This window comes from Calliopsis andreniformis, chromosome 12 (assembly GCF_051401765.1).
Source record: "Calliopsis andreniformis isolate RMS-2024a chromosome 12, iyCalAndr_principal, whole genome shotgun sequence".
In the NCBI taxonomy this organism is placed as follows: Eukaryota; Metazoa; Arthropoda; class Insecta; order Hymenoptera; family Andrenidae; genus Calliopsis; species Calliopsis andreniformis.
This window is the reverse complement of record NC_135073.1, coordinates 19,798,464-19,822,423: the sequence shown is the minus strand read 5'-3', so window position 1 is coordinate 19,822,423 and position 23,960 is coordinate 19,798,464. Positions and strand designations below refer to the sequence as shown.

General features: G+C 43.8%; 2 protein-coding genes across 4 annotated transcripts; one reads left to right on the top strand and one right to left on the bottom strand.

The window, feature by feature from the left end:
• Window positions 1-1,252: 1,252 nt before the first annotated feature.
• LOC143186207 (uncharacterized) lies at window positions 1,253-6,453 on the top strand. 3 transcript variants are annotated; one of them, XM_076389728.1, is made up of 5 exons: window positions 1,253-1,614; window positions 1,810-2,250; window positions 2,488-2,590; window positions 5,748-6,181; window positions 6,242-6,453. In XM_076389728.1, the coding sequence occupies exons 1-5, from the start codon at window positions 1,435-1,437 to the stop codon at window positions 6,449-6,451; spliced, it is 1,368 nt and encodes a 455-aa protein (XP_076245843.1). In that variant the 5' UTR covers window positions 1,253-1,434; the 3' UTR covers window positions 6,452-6,453. The 3 variants fall into 3 exon arrangements, with proteins under 3 accessions (XP_076245843.1, XP_076245844.1, XP_076245846.1); XM_076389729.1 differs by lacking the exon at window positions 6,242-6,453 and adding an exon at window positions 3,685-4,078 and having other exon boundaries at window positions 5,748-5,957; XM_076389731.1 differs by lacking the exons at window positions 5,748-6,181; window positions 6,242-6,453 and adding an exon at window positions 3,685-4,436.
• A 1,309-nt stretch (window positions 6,454-7,762) lies between these two features.
• Window positions 7,763-23,032, bottom strand: Ninac (STKc_myosinIII_N_like and MYSc_Myo21 domain-containing protein ninaC). The gene is made up of 24 exons (XM_076389735.1): window positions 22,977-23,032; window positions 18,411-18,647; window positions 18,166-18,347; window positions 16,260-16,364; window positions 14,577-14,965; window positions 14,400-14,490; window positions 14,239-14,334; window positions 13,978-14,163; window positions 13,711-13,899; window positions 13,426-13,625; window positions 12,919-13,259; window positions 12,626-12,836; window positions 12,354-12,495; window positions 11,813-12,274; window positions 11,437-11,726; window positions 11,096-11,359; window positions 10,889-10,986; window positions 10,520-10,701; window positions 10,238-10,440; window positions 9,629-9,729; window positions 8,868-9,085; window positions 8,601-8,803; window positions 8,315-8,408; window positions 7,763-8,228 (listed from the first exon to the last, which is right to left on the bottom strand). Exons 2-24 carry the CDS (start codon window positions 18,622-18,624, stop codon window positions 7,899-7,901), a joined length of 4,791 nt encoding a protein of 1,596 aa, XP_076245850.1. The 5' UTR covers window positions 18,625-18,647; window positions 22,977-23,032; the 3' UTR covers window positions 7,763-7,898.
• Between the last annotated feature and the right edge of the window lie 928 nt (window positions 23,033-23,960).

The following is a 23,960-nucleotide window of genomic DNA, read 5'->3' as shown; positions in this document are numbered from 1 at the left end:
ACGTTATCAACTTCGGGGCACTGACGTCTGTTCTTTCTACTCATGCTTTTATTTTCTTTCGGCATGATCGCCGACACTTTGCTCTTGTTATCGTCGCGGCGTTACCGATAGAAAAACGATCGATTCGAATTTCCGATCTTGACACTGGTGTGCACGATACACCTGATAAATCGCAAATGAAGTGGAAAATTAACCGTGGTGTTATTTGTATGGAACTCGAGTCCAGTATTCTGTTTCCTGATTGGTTGACTAATCGGGGGTGCAGGAGAGGTTTAAATATCCTAACTCACAGGAACCTGGGCTGATTATCCCTTTCGACAAGTTTGACCGTAATGTTTTGTACCCCTTTGCTTTCAGGTCAATTCGTTCCCTTGAATACCTTGCCAGTGGACACGTTTTGTAGTGTACTGCGCTCTGTCCTTAAAGGTTCTTATCTATAGATAAATTCACAGAATTCTCTGCTATATAATATTTGATATATGTAGTTTTGAAAACATTTTCCCTGCTATCCTTTGATGTATTGGGAATGCAAAGATAGAATTTTAATGATTACTGAATAATGTTGTAGGATATAAACTCACGCTATGCGGGCACGCGAGAAATACGCACATTTATTGTATGTGCATATACATACGTAAAGTAGGTATGTGTATGTATACTTATACACATGTAAGTGTATGTATTACCTGTGGCAGGGCAGGACGCACGAATATACGCACGTAAGTTTCTTACCTTACTATTATTTGATTGCGTCATTATTGATTCTTCTGATTTTTTAAAATTTCATTATATGCATAATTAAGAAACTACATTATACCGATATAATACTGTTTGTAACAACACTAAAGGGAAAATTATGCTATCGACAAACATAAAACAATAAATTACAAAAGATTAAAAGTAAGTAAAAACATAGAGTTGTAATTTTGAAAGATTTTTCGAGATGAATAGCTTACAAATTTTCTTTAACAAATATGCAGAACCGCTTCTTAGATATTCATCTATCATAGGTAAGGCTGGCGGTATTTAGATATTTATCTACTTCTGTTTTCTATCTTTTTTATGTACGTTGTTTTAAAAGTAAATAAATAAGAAGCAATAGAATCATAGGGTAGCAGGTTTTTTGGGGCGTTTCTAAGGTCCGCGGTCAATTCGACGCGAACAGAGTAGTGCGGCCATATTAGTTGTGTAGGTACTCTCACATAGCACCAAGGATGTTGTGCGTGCCTGGTACGACTGCTGTTACATTGCGATCGCTGTTGATCGCTGTCGTCGTCGCAGTTGTTGTCACCGTTGTCATCTTTGTTGTACTCGTTGACGACGTTGTACATAGGCATTGAGTTGTAATTGTTTTATCAACGCGTGAACATATCGGAACTCATATTTGTGAAAGGGTGCTAACATTGATTTGACAGAGTCAATTCTGTCTACGCGATGTCAAATCAAATATGTCTAAAGTGGAACAGTTTTTTGAACAATATCGCGACAAGCTTCGAAAGTCTTTGGGAAGAGGAGGGATTAGTGGATGTGACATTGGCAAGTGACGGCCAGTGCCTTACAGCTCACAAAGTGATTCTGTCAGCGAGTAGTCCCTTCTTTAAAAAAGTTTTCCAGGTTAGTTTTCTTTATGTTTCAATTTCAATTTCTTTCAGTGTTTATGATAGTTAGCTTCTTACTCGATCAAATTCTTTGTCACTTTATTTATTGTTAAATTTATTTTCAACAATATCGTTTGATTTTCATCGACGATAATTTATGTAGTCTACTTTTCAATAAAAAAAGGACCATCATTTTCGCCTTTCATTGCAGACAAATCCATGTCAACATCCAGTTATAATACTTCAAGACGTACACTTTAGCGAATTAGAAGCCTTACTTATATTTATATATAAAGGAGAAGTAAATATTGAACAGAAAAATTTGCCAGCTTTGTTGAAAGCTGCAGAGACTTTACAGATTCGAGGACTTTCTGGTGGAGACATATTCGCTAAAGAGTCGTATAAAAGATTAGCTGAATTAGAACACACTGTAGAAGAAGGAGCAACAATTGCTAAAGAAGAAACATCTAAAAAGAAGCAAAAACTTAATAAACACCAGAATAATTCTATCCTTGAAACTGTTTTAACTCCTAAAGTATCCCATCTAGAAAGTACAGATGAATCCACAACTAGTGAACAAGGTGGAAAAGAAGGAGAGTATGTACAGCAAAAGAGTTTGCAGAACCCAATGTATCATCGTTTGGAGATGAAGGTTAGTTACATTCACTGCATTCATAATACAGGGTTATCCTCTTGCTTGGAGGCTCGAAGACAGTACTGTCACAAAGACATCGCATTACGGACCTCTTAAGTCACGATAGAGTTTGACTGTAACGTTTTTGCAATATCGCTGCCTTTGAGTTTCCAAGCGAGAGAATCACTCTATAGTTTCAATTATGTTACGATAAATTAAATATGGAACATACATATTGTTACAATTAAATTTCAGATGGAACCATTAGAGACATCTATAGATGATATTCAGAAACAATCTTCAACGAATAAGGATCCTGGAGAGCGGCTGGACACAGGTCAAACCGATGGAAGTCAAGGTTGGTGCATCATTAATTTTTCCGTTAACGAATAGGCAGTAGAATATAATTACATGTTGATAGTTTATTTGTGGAGCATATTGTCATATTGTTTTTGCAATTTGCGTATACTTTATGCTCTATTTATTAATGTGCATCTCATTAAGAAGTTTTGTTTTCAATGCGAAAACAAGAATTTCACATTATTCTACACCTAAACCTTCTGCTACCATGAAAAAGGGAAAACTGTGCATATTATTTAAACTGTCTATGCTTAGTATAGTTATTATATATGGGAAGGTGTTCATTTTTTGTATGAACGTTATTATGGTCAATGTTATGAAACATTTGTGTGAAGTGTACCGCTGTGTTTATAATTTATAGTGTTTTAGTTTGCAAACTCGTTGATACGGTTCGAAATTTCAGCTAAATTTCGTTTTTGTTGCGTAACGCATTCGTTGATTTCGTTGTAGAGAAATACACGAAGGTCTGAGACGGAGATAGATCAGAGTTGAATTTCGTGCTTGATGGAATCTATAATCAGTGAACACTAAATACTTGACCCTTTGGTATTGTTTTATTTTTGGACGTTTGTCAAATCATTTAGTTAGCTTTGATCGTTATTTCTGCTTTATTCGATTGGTGTGGCACGTGTTTCTTTCGTTTCTTTTCGTTAATGCGCTAAAGAAGAAGACGCGCAGAGAAGGTGGTGAGATGTAAATAGAAAAGTACGCTCGAAGAAACTAGAGGTCGAGACGCTAGAGGTCGAGGTCGAGTGCTAATTCATTAGGATTGAACTGAGAGAAGAGTAATTGGTTCATTCCCTTTGTCGTATTTACACGCGTGTTGTTTAATACGGACGAGTCCCGACTTCTAGTACTCTAGACGTTACGTTGGTTCTGAAACGTTGGAAGGTTGAATACTTACGTGCATGCGCGATAAAGAAGATAAATGGAATGATACTCGATCGATCGTATCATTTAACGTGGCATTAACGAATCACGCAATCTCGAACATTTGCTTTATTGCTCGGTGCAATTCGTTGTTACTCGTCGCGACTCGCGCGTCAGGGGGATCCGTGTCTAAAGCAGGCTGTGCTCTGATGTGTGTGGCAGGGTCTGGGAACAGCCCTGCTGAAGATATTTCCGGTTTATCTGGGTTATCCGGCCTAACTGGATTTTCGGACGTGAAGCCACTGCTTTACGCGTATCAGCAGCTACCTTACGCCGATCTTCTGCCAAGTCCGGAGATTATCTCAACCTGGGCATCCTCTCGACCGATGGATCATTTGGCCTGTGACCTTATGAAGATCCTCTTCACCCCAGAGGAGAGGATACTCTGTAACGTAAACGGCAAGATGGGCAAACAGCAGTTCGATAGTAACAAAATACATTTGATAAGAGAGGTTTTGTTGCACTTTAGTGGTATTGCACCTAACAGCGTCGAATGGGAAGAAACGTGGAAGAATTGTGTAACGAAAATCGACACTAGCAATAGGGGTTTAAAAAGGTACCTGTTCCAAAGGCGTTCGGTTTACACTCAATGACTAGGGCGTTTCAGGTCAGGGGTAAAACGGAAACGTTTCCACTGGCTAGAATGAAGTATTTCGCTCGTTGAACCGTCGCCATCGTTTTGTTCGCTCGCGATCATATAGGATGGTTTTGGATCGCCTCGAAATTTCCGTGTCCTTTCTTCTCTTGTAAATTTCCACAACAGTACTGGATAAAGGAACAGTGTACACGCGTAATTGGATCGATTCGACGTAGTTTCGTGATTGTTGTGACTCTGTACCTATAACTTACGTGCTTTATCTTTCTGGGAATGCGGGTGGATAAGGTAGATGAGCTTCAAAGAGACACTAGGGAGACGGAAAGTATTCTAGGCAGGAGCCATTTATCTACACGCTTCACGTTTGCCTTTACGAGGCAAATGATCGGGTAGAGTCTAATCATCTACTCGTAATAAATCGTACCATTGTCTTTCGTTTTAAGAATGATCGCGCAACGCGTACTTTCCAAATAGTTTCTTTTTTTAAGCTCCAGACAGAGTCGATCGTTCTGTCGAGTATTGTCCTTTCCGTTCTCCTTCTCCTCGTACCTCGTACTCCGAGCCACGTAACATTCCTTCCTATCGTTTACGTTCGTGTAAATATGTACTCTCCTCGTACACGATCTACATAACACGTATCGACGTTGAGTATATCGTGTCCTAGGGTCACGCAGGAGTCTTTCTCATACTCGAAAGCACATATGTACGATCGTATGCGCATTATCGTACACTGTACACACATAGCTAATATGTAGCTATATTACCTACTTACGTAGATTTGCGGTTGTTGGTTTATTCTCGCTAGTCAAAGACGCGGACAGAACTTGAAAAATTTCATTCGATTCAGAATCGAAAGAAACTATTCGAATAATGCCCAGCTCTGTTGCGACTTACGATTGCATCGCATCACTGATAGCGGCCACCAACTGTTTACGTACCTTAAGCTTGAAGGAAACGGAAGGAAAAGTCGTAACTCCTACGATGAGAGTAGTAATATGTAATGTACGCTTGTAGAATATTCAGAAACAGAGTAAAGAGCACCGCGATACTATTTTACGGTTTTTTTCGCACCACACACGAGGGAAACCGGTCCTTTCGCGTTCGTTTTTCACCTTTTTTCTTTTACCGTTTAATCTCGCGTAAGTGCGAAAATACTTCAAGTTGACGATTAGTTTAAATCTATTACGATTGTAGACGAAACACTTACGACTGGTTGCAAATAAACCTATTTTACATTTTTAATCGTCTCATCATTTCCCTGCTTTCTATGTTGCGTAAGTACCTATCGCGAGGTACGGAATAAGTGTTCTTCGATATTCGATATTCCTTTGCCGCCACACACGTGTCAATGGAACAACCTTGCTCTTTTATCACAATTTACATTGAAATATTTACGTGCATTCGAGAAAGATGAAATAAAATGAAGCAAGTTGAAGAAAAGAGACCCTATTGTATGCTTGTCCAACGAAGTCCAACCTTTTTCCGAAGAATACAGATCCTAAATCTACCGACATGTGAGTTCCTTTCCGAAGTCCATTCGTTCCACTACTTACTATCCGTGTTTTGCCGAATAATCGAAATCTTCCCTGATCGAAGAAGGTTTGAAGTCCCGGACTGGCATTACTTGCAGGATCGTCAAAGCTGAACGTAACCGTAATTGCCGAAGCACGAGAGGCCTCAACTCCTTCGCCTGATCCGCAGACGCGACCAATGTTTTCGCAACATTTCGGTCTTGACCGAACTCCATCTTGGAACGCTTTTAAAACCATCGACGAACTTCACACGTCCGATCATTCGTGTTCGGAATCGATGCCTGAACAACAGGAATCTACGAATATTCTCGTGGAACGGGACGCGAGAGTTCTGCGTTCTGGTTTCCCAAGTTGTACCGGTGCTGCTGCCAATTCCGATTTTCCAGAAGACACTCTCAAGGGTGGTGCAGCGTATCCACCGTTTCCGTGCCCCTTCTGCGATAGAGCGTACACCAGTTGGGGCTTTCGTCGTAGGCACATCAAAGCCGTTCACACCATTTCTCCGTCCCTCAACTGCAAGTGGTGCTTGCAGGTATATAGATAACGATTAGAATCTTTCATAGGACATGAATTTAAAGTGATTGTGTTTCAGGTTCTTCCCACGCATGCAGCTTGGAGAAGGCACGTTATATTGGCGCATAATTTATCGGCAAACGATGCGCATAATGGTCTTTTGATCTTGGAAGAGGCACATATGGTTCTGCAAATTGCGCGTCCTACCAGATTGGACGCCTTAGTAAACATAATAAAGCAAAATTCACAGCAGAATAATCAGGATAACTCCCAGGCGGACAGAGACTGATGTGGACCTTTTGGTTTGTGATTCAACATTATATCAACGCCGCGTATCTTAACTCGTTTTTTCATCGAGTTTATTCAATGTTGTACATGTACAAATCTGCCAAGTTGTAACTTTTTTCGGGGTCTGTTGCCGTGATGCTATTCGCAGAAAGGTAGCGATTTTTTTAAGGAATTGATCAAGAAGAAAAAATGAAGTTTACCCAAGAACGAGTGAAGCGAATAGTAACTGATTCTCTGCGGAATATTCTTAAAAAGTACCTCGCCGCCTATTTGGCGATAGTTGTTTATATATATATATATATACATATACATCTATGTATTTATTGTTATATAATATCTTTTGTACAGATTACTTTTATACACAGAATCAATGGCCAGTATCGCATTGTCTTGCGCCCAGTATTTTTACTGTTGTTACTAACTATAATTTTATAAGAGAAGGAAAAAAAATAAATTTAACAAAACTTGACGAGGCAGTGATATTTATGGGTCGGTTATTAACAGATTAACTCTGTCGGATATATTTTAAAGTTTTTATTTTTTTAAAATATTGTTGACCATCGTGCATCATCAGTCGATTGAAAGTTTTATAAATGTTCACTTATCCTTAGTACAAGTTGACAGGAGTTTCGTGCTTTGCAGTAGAACTGTTCGTGCAGGGTGCACATGTTTCGATTATTTCTTGCAATCGATTATAAGTTAATTCTTTTAATAAATTAATACCATTGCGTGCAATAAATGGATGTGTAAGCTCCATGTTGAATTAATAGACAAACATCTAACGATGTTTTGCATCGTATCCGGCTATACGACTTGTAATTTCGTCGGAAAGGAAGAAACATAATTTCGCGCAATTTAATGTATTTTGACATCGATCATAATTAACCAGGTATTTTTGTATGTGTACTGTGGCTGTGTATCGTATGTAACCGATATAAAAAGGGATAACTGAATTACTGCGCGGCGGTAAAGAACATTGCTAACTTTTGAAGAATCTTGGCACGTTGAGAATAGAATGTTTTGATGAAAATCATTGTACGACGGACAAAGCACCCGTTTTCACGGTCGCTTGAGGTACAGATGAAAATTACGAAAGAACTTGGTCGACGAAACATTGCGGCGGTGGTAGTTCGCTTCTATTTAAAAAAAAAACCCGAGAAACGAAATAAGCATCAATAAAAAATATACGTATATACATATGTATGGATAAAAAGAAAGTTTTTTCCGGAGTCAGCAACGTTGGTAGATAGGGTATCGATCGTTCAAATCATACGAGTTCGTGCATCATTTGTTTTCAGTCGGGACAGCTACAGGTATCTTTCGGGTCTTTTCTGTCTTTTCTATCTTGTCTCTCTCTTTCTCTCTCGCGGTATTAGCAATTCCAACTGGTCCAGTTTTTGTCATGGCTTGATACGCAAGAAGGTTTTCGTTGTTGGTTGGTTCGAAGTTTACAACTCGGCCACGTAACCTTCGATAACTATTCCGGGTGCTATTTCTGCGGTAGTGACGTTTTCTGAGACGTTGCTTCGTCCCCCGGCGCTGGGTCGATCTTCCCCCCAAGCTCCTTCCTTGCCGTATTTTTCGGACATTCTCACCATTTCGTTGGGGCTCCATTCGGGAGAATCTCTTCGACTTCCTCCGCTTCTGTACACGACATTCGATTCGTTTTCTCGATAACCACGATGTCCCAAACCTGGCAGTGGTGACGGAGAATAGCTATCGTAGACGGGTGTACGCTTCATCGATGCTCGTTGATGACCCGTCTTTCGTAGCATCGCCTGTACAAAGAACATTCAACGAATACTCAAGTAGAAAGAAGAAATTGTGTTTCTACGAATGTTTCTCTCTACATATATTGTATCACCTGAAAATTGAAAGGTGGTTCATCATTGTCTTCATTGCCAACGTTGTTATTATTTCTGCGACCAATCATTTGCAATTCTTGAATCGGATTGATACTGAAACATCGAACAAGCGGATAATGTAATATAAAGCGGTCGCTTTCGTCGTTAGTGAACAGTAGCGTAAGGATGTTTCAGAAAGGTGTTGAAGCGTTGATATTTGTAGCACAGGCTGTAGATAGGCAACCTTTCTGAAACAGCATGTACGACGTGCATGAGTAAAATGAGTAGTAGGTAGCGTGAGCGAACCGATTAACGGTGCCGGTATTTCTGTTAATTCTATCCTCGAATTCCCAATCGTTGCTACCGGTGTTCACGTTGCTTTTACTTCGAGCGTCCGAGTTATAGGTGTCGGTACTGCGCATTGGGGGTGGTTGTGGCTGATTGAATGGAACGGGCGGAGGCGGTGCGTGTTTTCTAGAGCGTATCGACTCGGTACTATTGTAATCATTCTGAAAAGACAGGAAACAGTGAGTACGTCGTGGCGTGAACGGGTCTGAAACGAAATTGACTTACTGAGCGAGGATTATGAGCGTTAGCAGATGGTGCGGGACTACGGTTGCTCGAAACATGTTGAAATCCGGAGTTACCCACTCTGCTTCGGGATGTTTCTTCCGGCGGGCATCGGACCGAGATATTCGGGTCTCTGGAAAACGGAGTGTCGATCAGACTCTTTCCCTCGGTGCCCGAATGCGCCACTCGATGTGGCGAGTTCGTCGTTTGCACCTCGACGTCTGAAAAATGCAGAGCAATCCGATGGAGAGTGCGTTCTCTCCGAGGAAAAGAATCGGCACTCGGTTCAGGCAATCGAGACTTTCTTGTTTTCTCGTAACCTCGACGCCCGGCACGCGCGTCATTTTAGAGGAACGATCTAACGAAAGAATCGATCGTTATCAAAGGTGTAATCCGTTACTAATTCTCTCCGAGATTCGAATGAAAATGCATCGAGTTAGACGAGCGATACAGGGTGATACGGAAACATTTTCACGAGCGCTCTCGGAAGAGGATTAAATCAGCGATTTCAAGCGATTTCAAGCGATTTCAAGCGATCACGATCGACGATTACTAATCGTTAAGGCGAAGGTAAGAAGTCTGACACACCCTGTACGCGCAGCCGGTCGAACTCGGGTCGAGTAAAAGGAAAGGGAAACGATTATTGAGAGAGATGTAGGAAAAATGTATAAAAGAAGGATGGGCTACGTAGCCGCGTGCTAAAGGCGTATCGTATGATCCGAGAATATCGATATCGACTGGATGAAACAAAATGTGATAGGCACCTCTGGTACGACTGTTCCTGATGGCCCAAGGCATCGTTTGTCTCCGTAATGGCGCGTCCCAGGCCTCGTGCTCGTCGTCAGACGCCGTTGACGGCACGGATCTGCGAGAACGTATTTCTCAGTTGACGCCACAAGTCTCCGAAAGAGTTCTTAAATGACTCTTACTTTGTTAGAGACGGCACACAACGGAGAATGAAAAACAACGAGATAAAACAACCCTTGGACAAAAATGCAACGCGCAGCGCGTGTAAAAAAAAGAAGCAACATAGATCGAGTTAGATCGCGCGCTTTCTGCAACTCTTTCTGCAACTCTTTCTGCAACTCTTTCTGCAACTCTTTCTGCCGAGTAACTTACAACACGTCAGCCGATGATCTACGGAACGCGACACAAGGTGTACGAAGAGCTACGCGATGACTACGTGCGAATACGATGAGATCAGTGAAGGATGATATCTAGTGTTTAGGTTCGATACGAATTACACTATAACGACCACTCTCGTTTAAGGTTTTCTATCGACTCGGGCCCGTTTCAGGGTTTCCCGTTGCCTCTACGTACCTTAACCCGAACAATCACATCGAAAGAAAGCAGCGTGTCAAGTCAAAACTCACCCAACACCTTTCATTCCCCTAGAACGTCTCGTGTCGGGAAAGGGTAACTCGTTGTAAAAGTTGAAAGGTAGCTTGTGCACTTGGGGTGGTTTCATCGGGCCTAAGTACGCGGACTTGGAAACATTCGTATCGATCTTGTCGAGGAACGTTTGCTCATTCGTCCCAACGAGAGCTGCTACTGCTGCTTGATTGAACAGATGGACCTGTTTGGAAAAATGTTCGTACGGTGAAATTCTCATTGTCAGACTTCACGTTTTCTCCCACGTTTCGCTGATCACTCACTTGTTGCGAGAATTGCACGAGGTCTTGATAGCGGGCTGCACGGTAATGTAGGAGGACTTGGAACATGCTCTTCGATCTCCATTTGCTGCAGTAAAACTTCATCATGTCCATCGTTTCCGGATCCATCTGACTCTTCCCTAGAAGAGGTGCTGTTTCTTTCCTGACCGCATGTCCTCTGTACGCTATTTTTTTTTTTTTTTTTTCACGCAAAATAATAATCGATCAGTCACCGCTGCCATACGGAACGTTTAGGAAAGGAACGCGAACGAAAAAAACGCGCGACTAACGCGACTCCAAAAACTATCAGGCTCGTCAAAAACGAAGACAATTCAAATCCATCTCGCTAGCCACTGTTTTTCTTACTCCTACCTTTCTGTATCATTACCGCAGCTTGATCTTCCGACATGTCCATTGGATCCTTCTTCTTTATAGACGCTTTCTTCACTGAAACAGTACCCGTTAAATGTCTTGAAACGAATAAAAAATGTACGAGCCCTTTGAAAAAAGACAACGCGGGGACCGCAGCGAAAAGATTCGGCTCGCACCCTAGCTTCCTTCCCTTCACGATCGATTTACCTACCAACATCTTTTTTTACGTTCGTGATCTTCGATGTTATGTTTTTCCGTGCTAGAAAAGCCCTCATCATACATTGAACTTTTATGATCTTCTTTACTTGCGTTTCGTACAAACGCGACAAATATTCCTCGTTGTAGTATTTCAGAAAGACCTTAGTTTTCCCGATCATCCACCCTTCCATTTTCAGTCTGATCAATAGCAATCGGCAGTTATCTTGATTTATTTCGACGTTCTCGTCGAAATCGAACGCTAAGAATTGGTACCTATGACAAAAATAAAGTTTTATCGAACGACAGGTGCGGCAAAGTCATCAGTCGAGATTATCGTGCGAAGAAGTTACCTTCGAAGAAATTCTTGAAAAGATATTCTGCATGGATAGCCGCGTTGCCTGGCTTTTGCAGTATCTAGAATAGCTAACGCTCTGATTTGCTGTCTGACTACCTCTCGATAGAAGCCACGAGGTGCCCCTTCCAGATCGGATCTTATGCACCTGATAAAATGGATTCCATCGTTTCCACCGCCTGAAGAAAAGCTCTTTAGAATTTCAAGGCTGATGGATTTGAAGACAGCCGCGGACGTTCGCATTTTCCGTGTTTGGGAGTATTGCCCTCGAGATGCAACGTTAAAAGTCTGTTCACGAAATAATAGTCAGCTCTTGTAGCTTTCATTTAGAGAATTTTTAAATATTCGTGTATACGTAGATGGAGGTAGCTTACCCTGGTTTTCGACGTTTCCTGCATAAGCGCGTTCCATCTTCCTTTGCTGGTCTTCTTTTCAGCAACTTTCGGTTCATCAACGACGATCGTCAAATTCCCAGATTTTGTCAACTTGTTTGTGAACATGTCTTTGACGGTTTGAAGGGCCGATTGTCGGAGCGCTTCAATTGTTTCCGGTGGAACAAAATCTCGGTTTTTTTCCGCGATCTCGCTGGCATCGTATAACAGTTTTCCTGTGTAATGAGCGACGGTGAATTCGTGCGAACTCACCGGTTTCACGTAGATGTTGTCCGATAGTTGTTCTATTTTGGTCAGGATGTACTGATAATCGAGACCGTTCTTCGACGCATCATCGATTATGCTGAATAAGCCTCTCTCTTTGTTCAACAATTGATCTATCGCGTCTTTGTTGTCGTAAAAATGTAAACGTTGTACAGGTATATCTTCCTCTTCTTGCTCTTGCTACAAATGGAAAACCATTTAGCGTTTCTTTTCAACGAAATCTCGAACTCGTTTTTTTGGAAAGCATATTTTCTCTTACCATTTCCCAGGCGAATATCCTTTGATTGTAGTAACATTGCATTTGTTCGTTCATCGCGTTCACTATCAACTGCTCCAGCCGATTCATCGCAAAGCATTCAAATCCAAAGAGATCTATCACATTGATGGCGTACTTGTCACCGCTGAAAAGCAAATGCATCTTAATAAAGTAAAGAGCAAATTCAAAACCTGTCGCGATGGAATCAACAACAACACGATGGAAAGAAGCCTCTGGCTTGTTATTTCTCTTCTCTTTTCGTTTCTACAACTTACAATAAAGTACGCGTAACCGTAAATTTATGATTGATAGTGTTTACTATCCAGTCGACCAGTCGTTGGTAGATCGTGTTAGCTAACACATCCCTCGCTTCCTTTGCTTCTTCGCAGCTGTGCTTTTTGCGCACGACGCTTCCATTCACAATTGCACAGTAATTGACCAATGCCCAAATGAACTTTTTTTCATCCAAATTTAAAAGTTGGGCCACTGAAACGCGAGAAAACTGAACGTTCTTTCTATTGGTTCTACTAGAAGTGAAAGCGGAAACGATCCTCCTACTATTCCATACCTTTGTTAGCCGCGTCGTTGCTATCCATGTCAGCTTCGCCATTGTTTCCTTCGACGAATCGAATTTCACCTAAAAGTAAGATAGCCGCGAGCACCTTCCAGATTGTCTCGCTATACTCTTCCATTTCCAGAATTCGCAGATTCTCCTTCAATTCGTCAAACTTGACCACATTCCCACGTGGATCGTTTCTAACTTTGAACGATCGTTTTCTCTCGGTTCCTTTGTCGCTTATCCTAAGATATCGCATTCTTCTTCCAGGTGATAAGTGATAGTTTTTCAATTTGCTCGTAGCGTCGAGGCCGTCGTAGAAGTAATAGAACGCGTGAAAATTTGATTGATTTCTGTTGAAGAACACACCTTCGTGATTACCGTGTCCGAAAGTTAATCTGACTAGTAGCTACAACCGCGGTGTAATTTTGAAATTTGGTTTGTTAGAATCACGTAAACTGGTCTGCAAACAGTTTGTGACGGATTGACGCAAGCAAGAGATCCGAAAGTAAGCTTAACCTGTCGCGAGTCGAAACGCGCCACTTTTCCAGTTGATACAACCAAAATATTCCACCAGAGGCTTTTCCCGATGATCCGTACGTGGTTTGGATTTGCAAAACGCATCTGGTTGAATTGGGGTTCAGAGGTGTAGCCGCATTGCAGAACGCATGGATCAGTTGAATGGCTCTCAATAATCTCGCTCCAGTGTCTTGTAAACTCTGGAATCGAGGAAAAGTCCTGTCGCGAAAGAGTTTCTCATCCTAATTGTATAGAGTCCGTTTAGTTTAGTTGATAATCGCTTACTTTTCCAAGGTACATCAGGTGCTTAATGAGGTGTAACATGTTTGTTGTTTTCCCTGAATTACTTTCACCCGATAGCAGGATATGTTGAGGTGCCTCGTTGTGCAACACATCTTGATAAGCACTATCAGCTACAGAGTATATGTGAGGCGCGTTATCGGACCGCGATTTGAATTGATATTTCGTGTGGTACTATAACGCGTAAATAGTTCTTATTGTCACTGATATTTGATGAGCTTTAAACGCGACATGCGTTTGACCAAAACTTACGTCAGATCCGTAAATGTCTTGCTTTTCGTTTGGATTTAAAATCAAGAGAATATCACCGACGAAACTGTGATAATAACCCTGCCGTAATCGTTCGTGCAATTCATCTAAAATCGTGTCTTCGGTTAATATTTCTAGTGCTGCGATATCTTCCATGAACATGGGTTCCAGCGGATCCGTTTGATGAGTCTATAATCGAAAAGAGAAGAAAAGAATGTGTATCTAATCGAAATGTTTCATTAATCAATTTACTTTAGGCGTTACCTTGAGGAAACCCTTTCGAATAATTACTTCCGGTCTCCTGTCCAGTTTACCTTTCGCACAGGCGTCCATCATTAACACTTTGATCTCTTGCGCTAGCTAAAAAGTATCGTCATGAATTTTCCCTCTTAGATTCGTATGATCTCGTACAGATTTCATATTACCAGAAAATCGCTTTCGGGTAATTCCGCTAAGAAAGGGTGTTCGGCAATTTCCGCCATAAATGGTCTGTTATCAGGATTTTTCTCAAGACACCTGAAACGGTAGGAAATTATTGCAAAAGTTACGAGATTAAGTTACGACATCATTCATGTGGATGTCAATAGGTTGAGCGAACATACTCCGCGATAAAGTCGTTGAAGTTTTGCGACCAGTTCGATGGCCTGTATAAATTTGGAGGAGGATTGCGAACGATTTGAAAGAGTGCCCTGGTGGGATGCATGTCTTGAAAGGGTGGTTTTCCATCCGTCAATTCGATCGCCGTGATTCCGATCGCCCATACGTCCGCCCGGTTTCCATATCCCTCGGGATTGCTATTTTTACTCATCGCTACTTCTGGCGCTATCCAACACGGCGACCCTACGCACGTGTATCTTTTTCCCATTTCACCTTGAATCATTCTCGACAATCCAAAGTCGACCAGCTTCACTTCTCCGTCCCTTGTCAGCAAGATATTGCTACCACGTATGTCACGGTGCATCACGTTGTTCTCGTGCAAGTAACACACTGCCTGGGAAATATCGTAACTCGTTAGCATGTATATACCTACTCGACATTTTGGTCGTTCGAATGAACGAACGATTGAGAAGATAAGATCGAGAGCAGCTTTGCTCCGGCTTCCTTCCCCCCGTTTCCCTTAGCCGTGATTTCACTGAGAGTAGACATCGGGGTCTCGTTCTTCGCGGGCATTCATTTCGCGTGTAATTTGCCGGCATTAAACGTCAACGTGGCCTGATTTACCGCACGAGCGACCATGGACGAATCGCTACTGGGTCCATGGAACACGTACCAACGAAAAAAGGAAGAAAGTGTGTGTGGAGAGGGGGGCAGCAGCAGTAGAAGAAGAAGAAGGGGTTGTGTGCGCTTGAAGGGAGTGATGAGAGGGATACGAGAAGAAGAGCTAACAGAGGAACGAAGAATACAAGACACTGTGCACAATCACGTAGTATGTCCGAACATTATACTAATTAGCATAACAAATTTTCGCTAAATCGCATAAATATCGATAGTGTCAACGTCTGATAGCTGTGTATTGGTTGAAAAGTAATAGGTCAAGCAAGATGTTGTAAGCACGGGATACAGATGAAGACAGAATGCACTCATCGCACGAATTCAGCAGCGAAGGAAGAGTTCAGGTTCTCACGTAAATAGCAGAGAAAAAGATAATTAGCAGAACCCATCGATTTTACACGACCCCGATGTTTTTGTCGAGATACGGGAAAGGAAACGGCGGAGCACAATTCTAAATGGAAATGCGAGGTTTTATCCTCTATAGAGATCAAGCTACAACGTTTGACACGAAAATGACACTTGTCCAGTATTCATTCTAATCGTTTCCTTTCCGCGAGTTCTTTCCTGAATGGCTCCGTTCTAAGATGAAACGAAAAGATGGAGGTACATTTCGTACGATATTACAGCAAATTATATTCCGTGAAGAAAGAAGATGGAATTATAGAACATTATCTTATTCTAACCGGACAAATCGTTTTCCTAGTAAAATTATAAACCTTCAGACGGAAAACGTTCGCAATTCGCTCGGTCGCATCCTTCGCTTTGTTCCCCACGTTTCTCCATTTGCAAGAGGAGGTTGCTTAGTGTCACAGAAAATGACGAGTTCTGTCCTTGTCTAGAACTCTTGCAAGGCTTCTGTTGAAAACGGAGGAACGCGAGACTAGTCTTTGTCGAATATACAACCTTCCTTCTTCGATCAGTTCTTTCAAATCGTTTAAAAGATTTCGAAAGAACTATACGGAAAGATATTTTGCTTTGATTGATAGATACGAAGAAATATTTAACAGTTTTACCTTGATTACTTCCCTTAGTATGTAACCTATGTGTTCCTCGCGCATTTTCTTATCCATGGCGATGAGGCCGCACACAAGGTCCATCACGGGTCCACCATCGCAAAGCTATAAATCGTGAGATTATGCATTACCTTCTTGCAGTATGAGTATTTATTATACCACCCCTGAATCGTGGAAGAGACGTAGAAAACGACGCAATGACAATTCGGTATGGTCTTCGAGATTGCGAAAGTAATTTGTGTCGGTTATTTGGGGAACATTTTTCTCTAAGCCCGATACACCTACATATTCTCTTGTAAATTCGTTTCGATTCATTTTAAAGGGCAAACCCTCTACTTTTTTCTTGGAGACGCTGTTGCGTTGGACTGGGAAATTTTGGGTGGCACAGTAGGTAGATATCTAGAAGAGCAGTTTACGAGCCACAGTTTGGCCATCGTTGGTACATACGCTTTCGTGTCGATGAGTCTGGATTATATTTGGTCCTTCGGTATAAACTTGAAGGAGATTGGGCAAACACGCGATGCACGCAGTGCATTCTTTCGAGCAAGCGCGCATCGAACGTGCCACGAAAAGTTCATTTACTGACACGACGCGACGGTTTGTGTGTAGGTACGTGCCCGTAAAACTCGTCCCCGATACGATATGATATACCCCCGACGATAAATCTTTGCCACATTGTCGTTGCGTGTTATTCCTCTTTTCCAGCCCCTCGTCTCCCTTTCTTGTAGCCGGACTTGCCTTTCATGTACGTTTACCGAGCTTTTTACTGGAATCGATTGACTCATAAAATCGGTATTATTTTCTTTGCTGCTTCTACCCACTATCCAGCCGTCTATCGCGCATTTATTTCTTTAGAAATAAAGAACATTTCACATTCTAATTCCCTTATTTATTTGCCTCTTAAGTAAGTAATTCGGAGGGACCGCTAAGTGGAAAGGAGGGAGAGGATAATTGAATCGAAGGTATTTGTAAGAAAATGAATAACGTCGAAGGGCAAAAGCAAAAAGTGCGAGTATATGACCGATATAACAGGATTGGTAATGGTTTTATGATTGGGTCTGGTGATAATAAAAAACCGATAGCGATGGTTCTTAGATGGGTGGGATGTTAAAAGATTGATCAAGGAGAGCAGTGTGTGGCAACCATGGAATCGCTTAGTTAATTCTGACCTATTTGAAATCGATCGGAGATGTTAGAGGCAAGATCCTTCTAAGTATGCATATCAGTTTTTAGATAACGCGTAAACACTGTCGGCCGCGCAAACGTTTATAATAAACGTTGTTTATTCACTCTTCAGTCGGTCGTTCCTGAAGGTGGGCGGTAGGATTGCGTTTACAATCGGCTAGGCGAATATAAACGAGAAGGTCAGTAATTGGACGACAGATGAAGGTTGAACGTGCACGCGTACGCGTTAAATCGAATATCGACGCTTTGCTCGAGATAAGTAATAATATTTGGTGCACACCGCGGAGGTCCACCCGTAAATTAGGGCCGCGACGTGCCGGGACTCACCTGCGTACACGAACGAGTTTAATGATTGTTTAATGGCCGCGCGTGTCATAAATTATCCGTGTATTCGACCGTCTCAAATGCTTGAAATTGCCTCCGGCTTGTGGCATGGGTACGTACACCAGTTCTCTGACTGCTGCCTTCGTTTTCTCTTTTTCTCTTTTTCTCTTTTTCTCTTTCTCTTCGTTCTCCATCCTCCACCACCCTACCCAGACTCACCCTCACCTTTCTTGTTCCGTGTCTGTTCTTGGTCTCTGGCTTTTTCTTTTTTCCCCGAAGAATTATTAGATGTTAAAAGAGCGTCGTCGCGGATACGTTTCAGACGTATCAGACTCCTTATCGGATTTGGATGCAAATAATAATAAGAACGATCGTGATAGTAACCGCAATAACTTACCTCCATGACGAACCATATTTGATCGTACTCGGTTTTCTTGCCAGATCGTCTACGATAAACTCCGTAAAATTCTGGTAAGTTTGGATGGGTCGCGAGGTCCCGAAGAACTCTGTATTCCTCGATGATAAGCGACTGCGATTCTGCCGTAAGTTTCTGAATTTTCACTGCAACCCTTTTGTTATCTGTAAATCGTAAACATTCCTACGAATTTGTTCCATGTGGATCATTCAAGTTGAAGAACATACCGGCTTGTTGATCGATCGCCTCGAAAACATCTCCGCACACGCCGGAGCCTATGCAGTCTCTGAGAAGATAACGTTTACCAGGGTCTTGGATACTGTCGAGTCGTTGAAGAGTGCTTCTTCGTTCTCGTTCAGTGAGATCATCATCCTCGCTTCTACTTCCTCCCCGTCTATCATGGTCTCTTCCACCTCTCCTGCCATACCCATAATCATTCATTTTCGGCAATACTTAATCGCCACCTGAAAAATCACAAACACTAATGTGTAGGTGAATTGCGAGCTTGAACTTGGACAGAAATGAGTGAAAACGGGAGAAAAATTGCGCTTTTCGTACGATCAGATGAGCGATTACACAAGCAGAAAGTTCGGTAGGGAAAGAGAAACGTAAAAGAATTGGAAAATAAAAAAGTGTAAACGATTTCGATTGTGTTACAGCAACGACTAATAAAAGTTTCGGGCATTGGTATAGAAGCCGCGTAACAAAAGGTTCATTAATTTCATTCTGGTTTCCAGGGTAGAGTGCTCGTCGTCGTACACCTCTTCACGTTCATCACGGTGAAAGCATCTGTTCGATCGCCGAGAAGGTCGAGAATGACTCTTCGAGGAGAACGCTCTAGGGATTTTTTTACGAGAGGCCAGGTTCGGCCGGTTGAGGGTTTCACAGCGCATCAGCACAAAGGTGAGTGCTAATTATATTCTTTCTCGAGTGCCGCGTGAACGAGTGGTAATCGCTAATTAGTAACTCGCTTCCTGAATGTATTGACGAGAGAAAGAAGGCTGAAGCCACGGAAAGCTGTCGTGATTGGTTCGAGATGGGAATTGATGAAATTCCTTCCCGTTGATCGTTGTCCGTGTTGAAAAAATTGGGAACGTTCTTCTAAGCCTCGAAACCTTGTTCGCACGAACGGCGGACAAGCAGCATTCGTTGTACGCGAGTGTACCGACGCGTCGCGTCGCGTCGCGTCGCGTCGCGTCGCCTGTTCACCGTGGCACGAGGCCAGAACTTGCGGGATTTCTCTGGACTTCGGTCTTGGAACCATCGCTGTTGATCGAGAAAAAATATCGTGCTTCCATTTTCTCGCGATATGTATTGTGTCAGCCGTATATTGCGATTGGAAATACGCATCGGAGAATATTTCTTTCTACCCACTCCTCAAATCGAACGAATCGACGAGCAGCAGCAATTGAACGTCCCTGGTCACCTATGCCCCTGCTGATACTTGTAGGGCTGCGGAAACGCTGCAGAGTAATACATATCCCGTTTATTGGATGGCACGGATTGCGTAAGAGTATTTAATGGGTTACGCGAGTCCGTGTGTAACTGGTGGCTCGCTTAGCCGCTTTACCAAAGACGCGACCGATCGATGTGGCTCTACTTTTGCAAACGACCAAGGACCTTTTCTTTTTTTGATGCGGCACGTTTATCGCGTGGGCAGTTGATAAGCTTCATTGACACGAAACCACTGGGCGCCGCGTGTATTTCCATTATTGGATCATTAGCGGTCGTTGTATAATCCCTTCGACAAATTCGTTAGCAGAGTTTTGACTTTGCAATCGATCGCCATCGCTTCTGCTCAAACAAACAGTCGAAACTGATAATCCCCGTTCAGTGGCGACCAACTTTTGCGTGATCACCGTGCTACGACTGTTTTGCTTTGCCCTCGTTCGCTGATAATCGGACCAGCTGTCTCGAATTTGAGTACAGGGGTGGCAGCGGGGGTGAGAAACGAAAGGATTCGCATCGTTATATAGTGAATTCATTTATTCCTGGTGGTGGGTCGGCGCTCGTCCGGCATAATCCGTCGATTTGTCGGCGCGGCGTGTCTCGTGTAATGCTGCTTCCTGCCGCTTCTTGCCACTTGTAATCGAAGGGATGAAGCGGAAGGGGAAGAGGAAAGGAAAGGAACAGAAGAGAAAGGAGAGGGAAAGGGAAAGGGAAAAGAAGAAAGGGCGAGCGGAAGAAAGAGAAGCATGACTGGAGGGAGAAGGCGACGCGTCAGTGACTATATGTGAGCAGAGCGACGTAAGAAACTCGAGTTGATCCACGATGTCCACACGGTGGTTCTGTTCTCTTCTCTTCTCTTCTCTTCGTATGCGATATGTCTTTGCTTCGATCGTTCAGTTTCCACCGTCGTTCGTCGCCGCGCAGAACTGCGACGCCTCTCTCTCTCTCTCTCTCTCTCTCGCTCCCTCTCTGCTCGTTCGTTTTCCCTTGCAGGTTTATCGGTACCACAGGGCGTTAAATTATTGATGCCCGACTGCGCGTCGCGAAAAGACAAACGAGAAGAAAGAGAGAAGGGAATCGGAGGTAAGGACGGGTCCCGTGATTTCAGAAAAAGTTTTCCGTGCCACTCGGTCCATTGGCTGTTTCTTTCTGGTCTATCGCCGTCGTCTCTCTGTCTCATGGAGAACTTGAGCAGGACTCGCGATCTTTAAAAGGGAAGGAGCATGGGGGCGACGAAACGCCTGTTGTGGGAAAGTTTCGCGCACGTACACGGTGTGGACGGCGTGATCAAAAATTGGTTCGACGATCCTTGATCGTTGATTAATCCGAATCAAGAAGATCCAGTTTCTTGCAGCGTTCGATCTTTTGATCGCGCGACTTTACCGCTCCTCCGATCTTCCTGTTTTGTTTCTGATAAGACTAAACGAAGGAGAAGAAAGGGCAGGAAAGGGAAGGAAAGGGAAGGGTTTGAATGCGCGTGCTCCTCGAAACGAGCTGTGGGAAAGTTGATATTCGTTGGTCGAGGAGGGTCTCCTGCTATAGCGGTGGAATGTTAGCACCGCGAATCCCTGGGAAGAAGCAGCAACGGTAGTGGCGGTGGACGGTGGAGAAGAAGAGAAAGAAAAAGAGGCGCAGAAGCCGAAAACGATCGGCAGCCGACCGGTTCGGACCGGTTCGTACCGGTTGAAAAGGGTTCGACACTCCTTTCGTCGGAAAGTACTGTAAACTTGGTGACAAGTGGCTCGCTTCCTCTCGTTTCTGTTTTCTGTCTTCTGTCGAAGACTTGTCGTTGCACGTTCGCGCGATTACCCGGAAAAACTAGCAAACGCAAATCGTTGCCTTCTCGTTTCGGCAATCGATTCCTTCCGCTCGCATCGCCCGCCGTCGCCCGCCGTCGCCCGCCGTCGCCCGCCGTCGCCCGCCGTCGCCCGCCGTCGCCCGCCGTCGCCCGCCGTCGCCCGCCGTCGCCCGCCGTCGCGCGTCGTCCCGCGTAGCTGGGAGAGAAAAAGAAGTGGAATCGTCCCCGACGACGATATCGAGGCTCATCGATCGATTGGCGCTCGACCAATTGCCGTCGCCACGGAGAAATCCAGCGGGATCTGAAGGGCGGCCCGCGGAGGCCCGCGGCGTGGCGCGCGGTGCGACCAGGAGTCACGAGACTTCCGCTTCTTGCGCCACTCGAACCTTTTACAGATTCCCGAAGATCGATCCTTTCGGCAGATAACGCGTCCTCCTCTTTGGGATTCCAAAGCGGAGGTGTCGCCGTTCTCGCGATCGAACACCCGAGATCGCGAAAAATCGCTCGTTCGCTCCTGCCTCGTACGTTATTTCCGTCAAGGGGTTAATCGATACCGGGAATCTCGCCGCTGTTCTTCTTCCTCGAAGCTCATGCAACATTTAACTTTCCGCTATATTCTTCTCGGCTCTTGCCACGTCCCTCTCGGTCTTGTCTTACCACAATGTATCTCGGTTTTTTCTTTCATCTCCCCTCTCGTTTCTCGTTGGGAATACTGATATGTCGGTAGTACGACCACCTCTGTCCGTCTTCGTCGTTCTTGCTCCGCCGAAGTTGGATCGAGACGACACCTGCCTGGATTTACCTCCGCTACCACTCGCTTCCTCTCTCCTCTTCCGACCTTCTCTCCGTATTTACGGGTTTCTCTCTTTTTCCCGCCGCCTGGACAAAACATCCTGAAACACATGTTCCGGCACCTTCGAGACGCACACCGTGGAACGTAAAGCACCTCGCGTTATACACCACTTCTTCTCGCTTTTTCTCTCCGACCGTCCTTCTTCCAATCCTTTTCGTTCCCGATCGCCCTCGTCCCATCTCCTCCCTCTTCTCTTTCTCCCTTGCTCGCTCTTCGATTCTCTTGGTTCCGGCCATCGAGCGAAACTCGTTAATTGCTGCATTATTCTCGATCCGAGAGCGATAAGTCCGCACAGACTGCCATTCCGAAAGGATCTGTCACGAGATATGCGCTAGCATAGTCCTCCCGAATATTGTGAAACTCTGCTGCTTCGCCAATTTATTTCCGAATCGTGAAATCGACGAGGACGTCGGCATGCGCAGGATTACGAGCAGATGCTCGTAATTCGCAGAGTAGTATGTCGAACGAATCGAAAGTCGAATGAAATTGGGCAGGTCATTCGGCTAGAGAAGTTTCTTTTCATCGAGAATTATCGCGGGAAAGAAAGTCTCGGTGGCTATGCAAAATGCGACGACACGTAGGAAACAGCGGTGCTCCGTGGAAGATGCAAAACACTTACTTGTAAGGGACAAGTAACGCGGAAAGGAAGGGAGGGGATGGGGTGCTCTTAGCGTGGCTCACGATGAAACTCACCTCTAATTAAAACGTCTGGCAGGTTGTGCAGGCCCTGCGGCGTCCACCCTCGCAATGTTCGCAATGCTCGTGTGCCGGAGTAAGAGCCGAGCTCTACGACGCTCGTGTAGGGCGATGTAGTCACGATTGCGTCGAGGGGGTGTCGCTGGGGAGGGGTGCTTGGCTTCCATGATCCAATAACGCCGACTTAATTAACTAACTGCTAACTCGCAAGCCTGTTAGCTCATTGATTTCGTCCCGGAGATCGTCGTCCAGCCCCGACTCTCTTTCTCTTTGTCTTTGCTAGTCTGTCTTTTCCTCCTTTTTCCGTTTCGAGCTTTTCCGCCATCGAATAGCCTTCGATTTATTTTTTCATTTTTCTTCGTCATCTAGCAGCCTTAGTTTACTCTCGGCTCGAACATTTCTATACCAATTTCCGCGATCTTTTCCTCTTGATTATTGGTGCAAGGGATGAGGACCGATGCACGATGACTTTTTCCCATGATTCGGCTGAATATCGCCATTCTTTTGCGTTCGACGAATATGAACGTGTCACGAATCGTAATAGCGTAGATAGAACGATCGTAGAAGTAGAAATATTTGACGATAAAAAGTATCGCAACGTTGTCTCGCTTCTAATCTCGTTGCTCGGATCGATGCGCCTTGAAAAAGATCTCTCGAGGGTCGTGCGATAAATTAATGCGCTTTATCGCGGCTTCTTCAGGGTCATCCTGCTTGGTGCAGTTGTCAAAGGGAGCCGCGTCGGTTAAACTCGACGCGGCACGGTGCAGTGCGTCGCGACTTGCTATGCCGTATCTTCTTGCGAGACGTTTCCTTGCTTTTCGTCGTTAGTCGTCCCATCGCGAATGCAAAGTTTCTATCAACCTGACTAAGTAAGATGATAGGTAAAGCGAAATTTCTCAATAACTGTGCGATATCTAATACCATTCCGATTTTCTCGAAAAGCTCGAATAGCAAAACGATTGAGAAGTTATTTCAAATTGC